Source organism: Magnolia sinica, chromosome 1, assembly GCF_029962835.1.
Source record: "Magnolia sinica isolate HGM2019 chromosome 1, MsV1, whole genome shotgun sequence".
In the NCBI taxonomy this organism is placed as follows: domain Eukaryota; kingdom Viridiplantae; phylum Streptophyta; class Magnoliopsida; order Magnoliales; family Magnoliaceae; genus Magnolia; species Magnolia sinica.
In genome coordinates this window covers 16,066,130-16,080,039 of record NC_080573.1, presented here as the reverse complement: position 1 = coordinate 16,080,039, position 13,910 = coordinate 16,066,130, and the positions used below count along the sequence as shown (strand labels likewise).

At 38.1% G+C, this 13,910-nt stretch overlaps 1 protein-coding gene across 1 annotated transcript; it reads right to left on the bottom strand.

Moving 5' to 3' along the window:
* Window positions 1-226: 226 nt before the first annotated feature.
* LOC131244260 (glyoxysomal processing protease, glyoxysomal-like) lies at window positions 227-13,763 on the bottom strand. The gene is made up of 7 exons (XM_058243896.1): window positions 13,747-13,763; window positions 9,212-9,368; window positions 8,626-8,854; window positions 8,131-8,562; window positions 7,327-7,489; window positions 923-999; window positions 227-507 (listed from the first exon to the last, which is right to left on the bottom strand). Exons 1-7 carry the CDS (start codon window positions 13,761-13,763, stop codon window positions 227-229), a joined length of 1,356 nt encoding a protein of 451 aa, XP_058099879.1.
* Between the last annotated feature and the right edge of the window lie 147 nt (window positions 13,764-13,910).

Here is a 13,910-nt window from a genome sequence, read left to right as displayed (position 1 = left end):
AGGACTTGAGGAAGAAGAAGAGCTGATTCGGACCAGCATGAGCATAAGGCAGTGTCACCAATGCAAGGTTTTATGCATTTTTCTGCCACTCCCTGCAATGCTCATTACAGATGCAATTAGATTATTTCATGTCGATGAAGCTGATACATTTCCAAGAGAAATAAATAAATAAATGTGAGTGAAACAAAATAAGATTATTCCCTACCTTTTTGCTCTTCTGTTGTGGTTAGAGGTTGCTTGGAAGAATCTTAGTAAGGAACTCTTCTTTGATAGGCTTATCCATGCTTGGAGGTGGCTCCCCAGGGAATGTCTCAGCACGTTTTTTGGCAAGGAAATTAACAAAACGAGATCCTTTTCCTTCGTTAATCTTCTCCACGAGAGATTTTGGCAGGTAAGGGAAGGGCCCTAGCCTCTGAGACGATGGTTGTTGCTTCAACCCCCACACAGAAGAAAGGAATTCATTGGGCTTGTCCATAGCTTGCTGTAAGATCGACAGATCCCCTATACCTGTGGGTTGACATACTCTTCAGAAACCAGAATCCTAGTTGCAAGGAGAAATGCTAGTGATTCCAGAGAAATGGAAGAGTCAATTCGCAGCATGCGTGCCAATGTGGCACATGAATGGATCCGGCCAGTCATCAGGTGGGTCCCCATCTGACCATACCCTGGCTAAAAAAAAAAGAAAGAAGAAAAGTCAGGTCAGTCCACTCATCAGTGGGCAACCCATATACACTGATGAGTGACTGGCCTACCTTTTCAACCAAGGGCATGTCTATGATGGGACCCACCTGATGAGTGGGTCCCAGATCTCTCAATCGAGCACCATGGGGCAGGGAAGCCTCTTCGATATTTCCTTGTAAGAATTGCCATATTGCCTCTCATTTCAAACTAATGTCAGGAATGCACAAGGAAAACAACCAACCTCTTGAGAAATCGAAGATTAGCCTTAGAGCTTCAGAGGGTATGCTGAAGTCGAGAAATGGTATGGTCCCTAAACGCCTATAATTGTGAGAGGCCAAAAACAATATCTTTATTTACGCTTCAACAAACTTCAATTAATATTATGAAGAATAGAATACACGTACATATGTATTCTAATTATTTATCTTTTCTTTTTCCTAGGAAGCTGGCTTACACATGCCACTTCTTGCAGCACATTGCAAGTTTCAAACCACATACAATGTTAAGGCAACATTGTTGTTGATGTCTCCTATTAGGAGATATCCCTCAACTACCTCTTGCGTGCACACGTACAGACTGATGAAACCTGGTCTCCCTAGGCCTTTTGCAATGCTCTCTTGTGGTGGTCAGGTGGAGAGGGGTATTCCATTCAATAATCTTTAGGGATATTTCTTAGCGAGAAGTTCTTGTACAAACGAAGAGTAGGAGAGGTAAGTCTTGTAGTTTCGTTTCTCTTGTTTTAGTGAAAAAGAATGGTTTGTGTTGTTACCTTATGAACATACGCATCTGTAAATCTCTGTGCCTCTTATTTCTTGTTTTTGTTTCTTCCCTTTGTCTTTTGGTATTGGTTTAGCCATTTTTCCTTTTATATTTTTGCACTACCTGCATTAATTGTGTGTGGATTTTTTATTTTATTATTATTTTTTTTTACAACAATTGGTATCAAAGCCAAAGGTTGAGAAGCCTTTTAGCACGAGATTGGTGTCAGTGTTTTTGTTGCAATTGTGTTTCAATTGGTTGGATCAAGTTCTACCAAATTCAAGGTGCCGAAGTTTGACGAATCCAATTACGACGCATTCTGAAAACTAATGATGAACGTGGTGTTGGTGAAGGAAGGCTGCACAATTGCAATAGAAAAAGAAAAAAGAAAAAAAGTAAAGGCATGTAGAGATGAAAGAATAGGTATTTGAGGTGAACGATCAATAAGCTATGTCATATCTCGAGGAGAAAGATTAATTAGCTATGTCAGATCTTCTTCTTGCATTAGATGATTCGATTTCGTTTAACATGTTTGATCAAACCACTGTAAAAGGTTTGTGGAACAAATTGCAAAACCTATTTGAAGAGAAATCGATTTCAAACAAGATCTTTATCCAACAGCGGCTATGTAACTTAAAGATGAAATGTCATTTTTACAATAACACTTCAATGAATTTAATACCCTGATTAGCATATTAGCGGTGGTTGATGAAGAAAAGGCCGCACTTCTACTTTGTTTAGTGCTAGGCTTGTGGGATTTTTTAAGAGATAACAAAAGTTTATTATATTAAAAACTATAAAACCTAAACTCGAACTCAGCTTCTAGGCTCAAACTTGAACTCGGCTCGAGCTAGCCTGAGCTGTTGAATGAGTCGAGCTGCTCAGTCAGGCTGAGGACCGAGCTGAGCCGAGTTTGAGCTAGGGTAGACTACTGGCCGAGCCGAGTCGAGTTCGAGCTAGGGTAGACTGCTGGCCAAGCCGAGCCGAGCCGGGCCAAGCTCGACTCATGTACAGCTCTGGTCATAGTTCTTTTCCAAATGCAGTTTCAAACTACACCTCTTCATCGATGCATTCATGAGCGATGAAGGCATTGTCGATAATCTTCCTACCCACGACAAAGGCACCTTAATTTTCAACAATGACTTTAGATGAAACTTGCCGAAAACTTAACGTTAGCATCTTTGATAAGATCATATACAACATCCCTATATGGCTAATAGGGCAGAAGTCTTTCAGTTGTTCCACTCCTTCAGGCTTCGAAATCAGAGCAATTAATGATGCCCTAATATCAATAGATAGTTTGCTACACTTATAAAATTCAGAGACAAAATCCAAAACGTATGATTTAACAATATTCTAAAAAATCTGGAAGAAGGCAATTGGGTATACATTGGGACTTGGCGGTTTGTCCCTCCGCATAGAATTGATGTTAGCTTTAACATCTTCTACAGAGAATGGCATTTCCAGGGAGGAAACCTCCTTCAACTTATCGAAGGCCAAATAGTCAAGTCGAGGCCTATTCTAGTTTTCAGCCGGGAGCAGATTGTACGTTGATGATAGTGTCACAAATCTTCCCTTTATTTGAAATTCTTTCCCTATCTATGACCAAATTATTGATACATTTGCACTTAGCCCGAGGACTAGCAATGCTATGAAAATAGCGTGTATTCTTGTCTCCCTCCTTGAGCCAAATCGCTCTTGAATGTTGACGTGATTTTATTTCCTCCTCTTTAGCCTGATTTGCATAACTCAAACAATGAGCTACCTTCTTATCCATATCTTAAACTGCTAGAGTGCCTTCCTCCTCTAGCAAGTCTCGATCATGTACTTCTTTGGCCATATTATCAAAATTAGCTTCTTTAACACTTAGAACCTCCCTTTTCCGTATTTTAATATTTTCCTTCCGAAGCTTAAACTTCCTACATGTCCAGAAGCCGTGAATCTTCCCCATGGGATAGTTTGATTATGAATCTCAACAACGGTCCAGATCTTAATATGGAGTTAACCATGCCTACATTGGGTTATTGAAAAGTTTTGTTTTAAAAATACATGAGAGATCTTTTGGTGATGCTATGATGGTTAGAGGATGATCTTTCGAGACATATACCAGTGGAAGAGATCAGACATGACTCAAGTTGAAAGGGCATAAAACAGGGAAGTTGTGGAATTGTGAAAACAGTAGTTACTTTAGCAAAAATTGTATACTTAGGAAAGAATATAAGAAAAATTCCAAACCTTATTCTCATGATAAAGCATCGGATTCAAAGGATTCCCAAGAAAACTTACTTGAGAAAGATAATTTATCAAAATATGAAGGAGTGTCGTTGGCAGTGATTCCACTAGAGAATCTGAGCCATCATTGGATCTTAGATTCGAGTGTTTCATTCCACAAGACTCCATACAAGGATTGTTTCTACACATTATCAATCATGTGATGGCAACACAGTTTACACGGGTGATGATAACATATGTAAAATTATGAGGATTGGAGATGTGAGAATCACTATGATTAATGATATCACACATGCAATTTCTAGTATGTGGCACATACTGGACTGTGGAAGAGTCTTTTTGTTATTGGGAAAGTTCGATAAAGATGGCTATAAATTTTATGGTAACAAGAGTTGATTGAAGATTGTAAAAGAGACGGTGGTGGCAACGAAGAGAGAGTTGATGAGATGATTATATTGTTTCATTGGAGATATTGTGGTTGGCGATGCTATTGTTACCAATGTTGTGAAAGACTCTGCTATAATATGGCACAGATAGTTAGGCCACTTAAGCAAGCAATGACTAAATGTATTTCTTGATTGAAATTTACTTTCTGATTTAAAATCTATTTATTGAAAATTTTGTAAGAATTGTTTATTAAAAAGGCTCTATAGAACTCGCTTCTCCTCTTACACTGCTAAAAGTAAAAATGTCTTAAATCTAATTCATTTTGGTATTCAAAGTATTTAAATTCTTTTATTGACAATTTCTTTAAGAATGTATGAATTTATATGTTACAAAGGAAGAGTGATGCTTTTGTTTGTTTTATCAACTTTAAAGCATTAGTTGAAAATTAAAAAAGAAAGAAGATTGAGTATTTGAGAAATAATAACGGATAAAGGTACACCTCAAAAGAATTCAAGGATTTTCGTAATAAACATGACATTGAGAAGCACTACGCAATTCTTTTTACTCCATAATAGAACGAAGTCACTAAACATATGAACTATATGTCTATGGATTGTGCTAGAAGCATGCTGAGTTTGACTAGGCTTAAGCAATGTCTTAGGGTGGAAGCCGTTAACACGAATTGTTACTTGGTAAATCGTTCTCTTACAATTGCAATGGATTGCAAGATCCTTAAAAAAGTATTGTATGAAAAACCTATTAATTATTCATTCATTTGTACTTTTGGTTATGACACTTATAGATTTCTAAAGAGTAAATGATGAAGTTAGATGCGATGTACAAAAAGTTTATTTTTCTTAGCTATACAAATGAAACAAAACAATACATATTGTGAAACCCTACTGCCTACGAGTTGTTGATTAGTCGAAATATTATTTTAAATAAGATTTAATTCAAAAAGACAATGAACTATCAAGGTAAAAGTCAAGATAGAATTGAATTAGAATCGTTGAACGATGTTTAAAATAAGTGTACTTGTTCAACTGATTAAAAAGTTGATAATATTGTTGAAAATGAAATTGATGAGGAACATGCAAATGAGATGTAAGTGATAAAACTAAAAAATGATTAAGATCGACCAAAGAGAGCTAGGCTCATGAATTATGTTATGATTTACACTTCCATGACAGAAGAGGGCGAGGCTCATTCATACCGAGAGACATGTAAATCCATTGATACTAAGAACATTTATGGAAGAGATAGAAGCTTTGTATAAAAATAAGATTTGGAAATTAATTGAATAGAGTAAGAGGCAAATGGCTATTAGTTGAAATGGCTTTACAAGTTGAAAAAAGATGCTAACGAAGATGTTGAAAGGTACTGATGGGAATGTTAAAAGATGTAAAGCATGATTACTAGTAAAACGGTATGCTAATAAATCAGGTATTTAACTTTCATGAAATTTTCTTTTATTGTCCGATTTAATACTATTTGTATTGTGTTGAGTATGATAATAGTGCTTGACTTGGAGCGTGAACAGTTGAATGTAAAAATTGCCTTTTTACATGAAAATCTTGATGAAGAAAATTTTATATGACCCAACCAGAAAGTTTTATCGAAGAAAACAAGAAAAAACTCGATTGTCGACTGAATATATCGCTTTACTATTTAAAACATGTGCTGAATTATTGATACAAGCGACTTCATTCCTTCACTGTGATCTTGGGATTTCAGAGATGTGAGGTGGACTATTGTGTTCATGTTTTAGTTATAATAATGATGTATTTATTATCTTGTTATTGTATGTAGATGACATGTTGGTTACAAGTATTAATAGAGATGTTATTATAGGATTAAAATCTTATTTGGCTATAGAATTCGATATGAAGGATTTGAGTGTTGTCAATCAGATTTTAAGATGATTGTGAAAATATGAAGAATATAGACATTTGAATAACCCATTATGTTGAAAAAGTTCTGCTTCACTTCAACATGCAAAATTCTAATCCAGTTAATACTCAGTATCCTACTAATTGCAACATGTCTCAATATCAGTGTCTTAGCACAAAGATAGAGAAGACAAATGTCTCGGGTATCGTATCATCGACGATAAGAAACCTTCTGTTTGACTAGACATTGCGCTAAACAATGGGAGAAACTCGTAAATACATGGCAAACCTGGGTAGAGATCATTGGATTGTTATAAAGTGGATCCATCGTTGCTTGAAGGGTACTTCTAAGAAGGCTATTTATATAGTGGCAAGAATTTAAAGTTGGTCCTACTTAGCCAAGAATCCAGTATTTTATGCGTGGACCAAGCACATTGATGTTCAATATTGCTATGTTCAAAATATGACGAAAGATTGACAAATCTCATTGCAAAATATTCACACTGACAATAATGTAGCAAACATGCTAACAAAGCCTATTGCAAGATAGAAGTTTGATTTGTATATGACTTCTCTTGGGTTTGTTGTTACGTAGTATTTGGTAATGTTTGGATAGTCGTTATTCAAAGTGTTTTTTGCACTGTTAGAAAACTAGTATTCAAGTAGGGGAACGTTGAAGCGGTATTATTGTTGACATCTCTTATTAAGAAATGTCCTTCCATCACCACTTCTTACATACATAGATCCACACGTACGGATAAAACCTAGTCTCCAATAATACTCTCTCATGTGGTGGTCTATATAAAGGAGATCATTCAATCATCTTCGAAGGTATTCCTTAGTGGAAAGATCTTCTAAGGGGGAAGGATTGGAGACATAAGTCTTGTATTTTTATTTCTCTTATTTTAGGAAAGAAGAAAGCTACGTATTATTATCTTGTGGACATAAATAATCTTATGGTCAAACCAAGTATCTCTCTGGTTTTTGTTTCTTCTCCTTTTCTTTTGGATATTGTTTTGGCCCTTTTCTTTTACCTGCATCAATTGTATGCGGGTGTTTTTCCACAACGTCAATCATATCGAAGTCATTCTTTAACATCAATAACCTTATGATTGTTAATTCTACCGGTAATTCGATAATTTACAGAAAGAGCAGCGACATAAGCAGACAAGATGATGCAAAGCCCCATTAACAACACATGATTGGCACCATACATTGGGCCCCGCTGGCATGATGACAGACGTTCTTTTGCAGAATACTGCAAACTCAAAGGGCATCTACTGGGTGTCTCATAATTTTGGTGTCTGTCAGTATATCATTCCCCTTAAACATATATATGCTTTCAGAAAGTTGCATGCTATTGCGGTTTGAGAATTACCCGGTGGCTAGTCCTATCATATGACCATCTGAATTTACCACTGCACCGCCACTACTGCCTGGATGCGATGCAACTGTCGTTTCAAGCATTACTGGTACACCTGAACTGTAGGCCTCTTCAACCACCCTTGCTACTACTCCAGAGTAAACAAATGGATAGAGACCTGTACGAAAACAATGAGAGAGAGAGAGAGAGAGAGAGAGAGAGAGAGAGAGAGAGAGAGATGGTTTTTGATAATTTCAAAAAGGGAAAACACCCCCTCTTTCATGAGGAATTGTGAGAGAGAGATGGTTTTTGATAATTTCAAAAAGGGAAAACACCCCCTCTCTTTCATGAGGAATTGTGAACTCCTCTCCTCTGTTTTGGATTATTGCAGGTACCTAGCAAATGACAACAATCACTTGTGATAAGGGGTTCATTTTCCCTGCATGTGGGGGCCCACCATTATGTATAAACGGTATCCAACACGTCTAGCAGGGTCACTCCAAAAAATACTATACGCCCAAAAAAAAATCAGGCTGATCCAATGGGTTAGATAATAGAAAACAATGGACAGCCACCCAAAAGCCTCCGAATTTACATGGTGGTTAATGGTTGGATCACCCTGATTTTTGGGGCGACCCATTTTCATGGAGTGACCACGCCGAATGGGTTAGATAATATACACGTGCTACGGTGGGTCTACAATTAGTTTCTATGTAAAATAGAGGGGAGGAATCTATAGAGAATGAAAACAGGGGGATTTCATACTAATACCTTTTGAAATATACAGCGGAAAAGGGAAGAGTAACAAATTCATCTCACCTGACGTTGGTCCAAAGAGACAATGTCCAGTGACAAATGTCTTCGATCCTGGAGATGGACATCCAAAGTGTGGAGTGATTGGGCGGAGTTGATTTGGAAAAGACTCCAGTTGCAGCAATGCAACGTCCAAGGGTCCCTTAGAAACATACACAGCTGTAGCATAACACCAAAGAGGGGGCTCTGTATGATCTAGACGAACATACAATCGTTCATAGCGTTTCTCGATAACATCCCCCACACAACCATTCATAGTCTCCACCAAAGATGGAGAAGACCACTGCCTTCGGTTTTTGTCATCACTTCTTTCTAGCTCACATATGGAGATGGTCGGGAATGTGGTTACATCCATTCCACTGAGTGGACGCTTGGTTGGAAATCTCAACTGCTGTAGAGTGTGAGCACTTGTGGGTATTAGGCCCTGATTGTTGAGTACTACACACGGGAACTTCCAAAGACACATTGCTCTCCCAACACCTGTCTTCTTCCATCAATTACCACGACAAGAACAATAGAAAGGCATAGCCTTCTCAAATGGAAAGGGTGGGGAGCAATGTGTCTTTGGAAGTTCCTGTGTGTAGTAATTGAGGAATCTATGGAAGTCGGTATTGTTGTATGACCCTGCCTTCTTTATATCATAGCCATCCTGATTTCTTCTGGTCCTTCTTTGTACTTTCTGCTGCTCATTCCTCCAAGCAGTTGATATGGCATTCCATGTGACCACAAGCTGTTATACAGAGCAACAGGATGTACATTACATACAAAATAAATGTGCTGCCTACTCTCTGAGTCAACTCCCCACATGCCAATGGCATGTCAGTGACATCCTGGCTACTCGTTTTGGTAGGCCTAACAGTACACAAGTGAAATAGAGAGAGAGAGAGAGAGAGAGAGAGAGAGAGAGAGAGAGAGAGAGTTTCTCCTCACCTGAATTTCCATACCTATAGCTTTCGAGTTTCTCCTCACCTGAATTTCCATACCTATAGCTTTCCATCATATGGTACTGGTCAAAATACCGATGAGACCAGCATGCTTGTTGAAAACAGGCCCACCTTCCATCCCTGATATATTAAATCAAAACGACAAATGAGAAACCAGCACTATGGTCTGAATTCAGGATGATGATGAAACAAGTGAAGAGCAATGTGGCATTCATAGGGAGGCACCGAATATCTGACATCAGCAATGAACTTTCATGAGAACCTGGAGGGCAGTACTTTGAGACAGCTCCAACAGATATACTGATTCAAGCAACAAAGGATCAAATAATGGAAATTTAAAGCACTGCCATGTTAGTATTAGAATGAAAGAGGGAATGTCTCCTACATATGGACTCAGCTTAATAAGATTCCATGACATTTTTATAGTTTACTGAAAGTGTAAATATTTCAAGGCATATTAAGTTCCCAAGGGTCATGGCATATGTTGTTGGCAGAGGACAGTTTTAATTGACAAGATGGAGGGTGCGCACACAAAGTTAGTTTATGAAAGGGTGCTTTAGAATCTAAAGGATTTAAAATTAGTCAGATTAAAACAGAAGATTATGGAGTGCAAGTTTAGCAACAATAGGAGTGGAAACAAGGAATTAATTAAGATTGTTGACCAAGAAGTTAAAATAACCACTTTTGATATCTCTAGTCCATAATTCATGAGAGTAGAGAGATTGAGATGTTGCCCATAGAATTTAAGCTGAGTGGAAGAAATGGAGATGTGCCTTTGGTGTTTTATGTGATCATATTGCACCACTTGAATTGAAAGGGAAATTTTATAGGATAGCTATAACAACTGCCATGTTTTAGGGTCAATGTTGGACAATTATGGAACATATGCACATGATGAGTGTAGGTGAAATGAGATGTTGAGATGGATGAGTGGCAAGACAAGGATAGATTTAGTGATGATGTATTTGAGGGAACTTAGGAGTAGCACCAAGGTAATAATATGAGGGAAAGTAGACTTAGATTGTTTGGTCATGTGCAGTGGAGACTAAGAATTGCACCAGTTAGGAGTGAGTTGGTATGAGTTGAAGGTGCTAAAAGGGCAAGGGGAAGACCTAAAAGGACGTGGCTGAAGTAAGAAAAGACTTAATGACCTATGGTTTGACTGAAATTATGACCCTTGATAGAGTGGAATATCGGATTCGGAACAGAATTCATGCAGTCGACCCCAATTTCTTAGGGTAAGGCTTAGACGATGATTATTAAGTTACCAATGGTGTATTTGGTTGCAACAAATTCCATGAACTTATTCACCAAATTAGACTTGATTAATCAAGAAATTTCATGATATTTAGTGCAACCAAAGCACCCTAAACCAGTGAAAAATGTAATGAAACTAGGAGAGCAAGACTAGACCATGCTACATAGAAATGAATTCAACTTTCGTAAGAACATAACATGCCACATTAGAATGAATTTGGAAAATGGCTCGAATTGGTTTCAGGCAACAACACTAAGTGCTATTTCATTTCTCATACCATTTGGGAAATGGCAAAGCAAATTGGGCAGCACGCCAGATAGGCCTCTTCCATCAAACTGGCACCAGATCAATATTATGCTTATTTCTTGTTTTCCAGGAAAGGAACTCAACAGGAAGGAATTAAAAAACGGTTACGTAATGATAACGGTAGTAGCCATTACACGATACAAGGGTGTAACAGTCCTTCCCCAGAAAACAGTCTTATAATGGCTGTAACGTGACCGTAAAAAAGGGGCAATTTTATTTATTTTTAATAAAGGGGGCCATTTTGCTTTGATTCTTCTCATTTTTTTCTCTCTCATTATATGATGATTTCGACTGCTCACAACCCATTTTTGAAGATTCAAACTTGAAATCAACAACGCTTTGACGGATGGAAGCTCGAGTGGGCAGTGGGCCACGTTGGGGATTTTCGAAATAGATGATAGTGCCTTTTTTTAATGATTTCTTGCTGGAATTGATGAAAACAAAGGGGAAACACCAAATATTGCTAAAGTTTGTGTCGATTTGGTGTTCCTTTTTTTAAAATTTTTTTTCCGAAAATTGACTATTTAAAAACAAAATAGAAAAAGTTGATTTTTTATTTTTATTTTTTCGATTTCGAAGTCTTATAATTGCAATGCATGTAGAATGGTAGAATGCAACAAACATGCACAATAGATCTAATCTTTTTATGCTTTAAAAAAAAAATAAAAAATTTTCTTATTTTCACACCAATTTTTGGTGATATATATATATATATATATATATATATATATATATATATATATATATATATATATATATATATGGGAAAAGGTACTATGCGCTCCACCTCACGATAAGCTCCCGTGAGGTCAAGCTGTGTGGGCCCTACTGTGATGCGTGTCGACCATCAACACCGTGCATTTGATGGGTCCCCTCTAAATTATGGGATATCCCAAAAATCAGCCGTATATGGAACTCAGGTGGGCCATACCATCTAAAATCATGTGAAGACACCGTTAAAACATATAAAAGCACTTGGTGGGGCCCACCTGAGTTTTGAATGTTGCTGAAACTTCGTTTGAACCCTCATCCAAGTGGGACACACATAATGGATGGGCTGATTTGCAAACCACATCTCGGTGGGCCCAAAAAATGATTATGAAAGTTTTAATGGTGCACGGCCCCTCCCCACTACTGTATGTGGTGTGGCCCACACAGCTCGACCTCATGGGACGGACTCGTGAGGTCAAGCGCATAGTACCTTTTCCCTATATATATATATATATATATATATATATATATATATATATATATATATATATATCATGCTCACCTTTGCACACTTGTCATGGACCCAAAATCCGAATGGCCCATGTGATGCGGCACCCCATGAAACTCCTAGGGCCCAACTTCCAACCTGATCCAAAACTCTGGTGGGCCGTAGCAAAGAGGCAAATCAAGGGAGGAAATTGTTTCCTTTTTCCATGGCCCACCATGTTTTTGGATAAGGGTAAAAGTTGGGTCTTGAAGGTTTCATGGGGTGCTACATCAGGTGGACTGTTCAGCTTTTAGGCTCATATGGAGATGAGTTCTCAAAAAGTTTTCACAAGTTCTCGTGAGAACTGTTGCGTTGGTGAGCATTTCGTATATATGTACTTTCTTTTTCAATTTTGAAGTCTGATAGTCGCAATGCATGTAGAATGATTGAATGAAACATAAAATGCAATAGATTTGATTTTGTTATGCTTTTTTCATTTTATTTTATTTTATTTTTATTTTAAATTTTTGTGTACGACTGAAATTGTATTGTAAAGTGTAACTTGTCCATCTGCCATTTACTTTGGGGACGGAGTTGTAAGTTGTAACATTCATTTTTAGTAAATCTGTAAAGTGTAAACTATCACGTGTAGTTTTGTGCCTTCGTAAAGTAGTTTGGGAATTGTAATTTGTAACTTTTTTTTATATAGAAGATGACACGAGGCTCTGGCTAACAAGAAAGTAACGCTGTTAGATGAAAGTATTTTAAGAGTGGGTGGGGGCAGGGACACCATGAAATGCAACTACTGTAACCGATGAATAACCAAAGGAATCACACTAGTGTGAAGCAACATTTGGCAAATCAAAAGAGACATGTTGCGGATGCCCTAACATGCCAAAAGAAATAATGTTAATGATGTAATAAAATTTGCAAGAGCAAACAAAAAAAAAAAGCGAGTGTAAAAGAGAAGACAAGTTGCTTTTGATGCAGAGCTCGCACAGAATCTCCTGCGGTTGAGGTTGACACATTTTGATGAGGTGGACATCGACCATTCTTCGACTTTATCTATACAACATATGACCCAGACGACCTGGGCCATGGTTTCCAGGGCCACGTCGACTGATGGTCCTACCCCATCAGTTGGAGAGAGATTCTTTGCACTTCTAATTGCCTCGTGGTTTTTTTTTTTTTTTCCTTTTTTGCCTTGTTTGTTATCTTTAAATTCTAAATATTACTGGTACTATTACTAAACGATTATTACCTATTTATTTTAGTTATAGTATAGTGTAGTGACTTCGGATACATTGGCCATACGGGCTGTGGAAATCATTTACATTATCGACCGCTTCACGTTGTCGATATTTTTGTCTCACACCACTGTCATATGGTGTGGTCCACTAGAGACATGACCAACGTGGGAGTGATTGTTATTGGGGGCGGAGCTATTTGGTGTGGTCCACTGGATTTTTGGATGGTAACAAACGAATTAACAGTGGCCCATGGAATGGTTTCAACGGTGGTTTCATTATCACCGCACCTTCCTTTGGTGTGGTCCACTGGAGATATGGAACTGCTTGATTTTTCGGAATATGTATATAAATCAGTTGCATGGCACGATGAACAGCGTGGATGAGACAATTACATCACTGTGGGCTCCACAAGCCCTGCCCGGACGAGCTGTCTAGCCTCGGCAGTGAGATTCGGACGCTTTGAATCCCACCCCACCTAAACCCAATCTGCCCAAACGGGGTGCTTTTCAAAACCATAGGATTTCATGCCATCCCATGCCCGGCCAAACGGGACCACTGTTTATGATCCATGGATAAGCCAGGCGTCCCAAACATAACTCATTTTTGGACATAGGATACAGTAATACCATGGTATTTGCACTAATCCACTGACCAGGCCATCATTACCTTAAAACAGATCCCATCCCTCCAAATCCCATTCAATTCGTCCGGCCAAACAGGCCCTTAGGTGAGATTTCAAGCTGTCTCTTGGAAACTCGCAGATGTGTCTGGGTCAGTCGGGGCTCAACAGGACTTCTTAACCCAACCTAGTAACTCACCCGATCAACCAG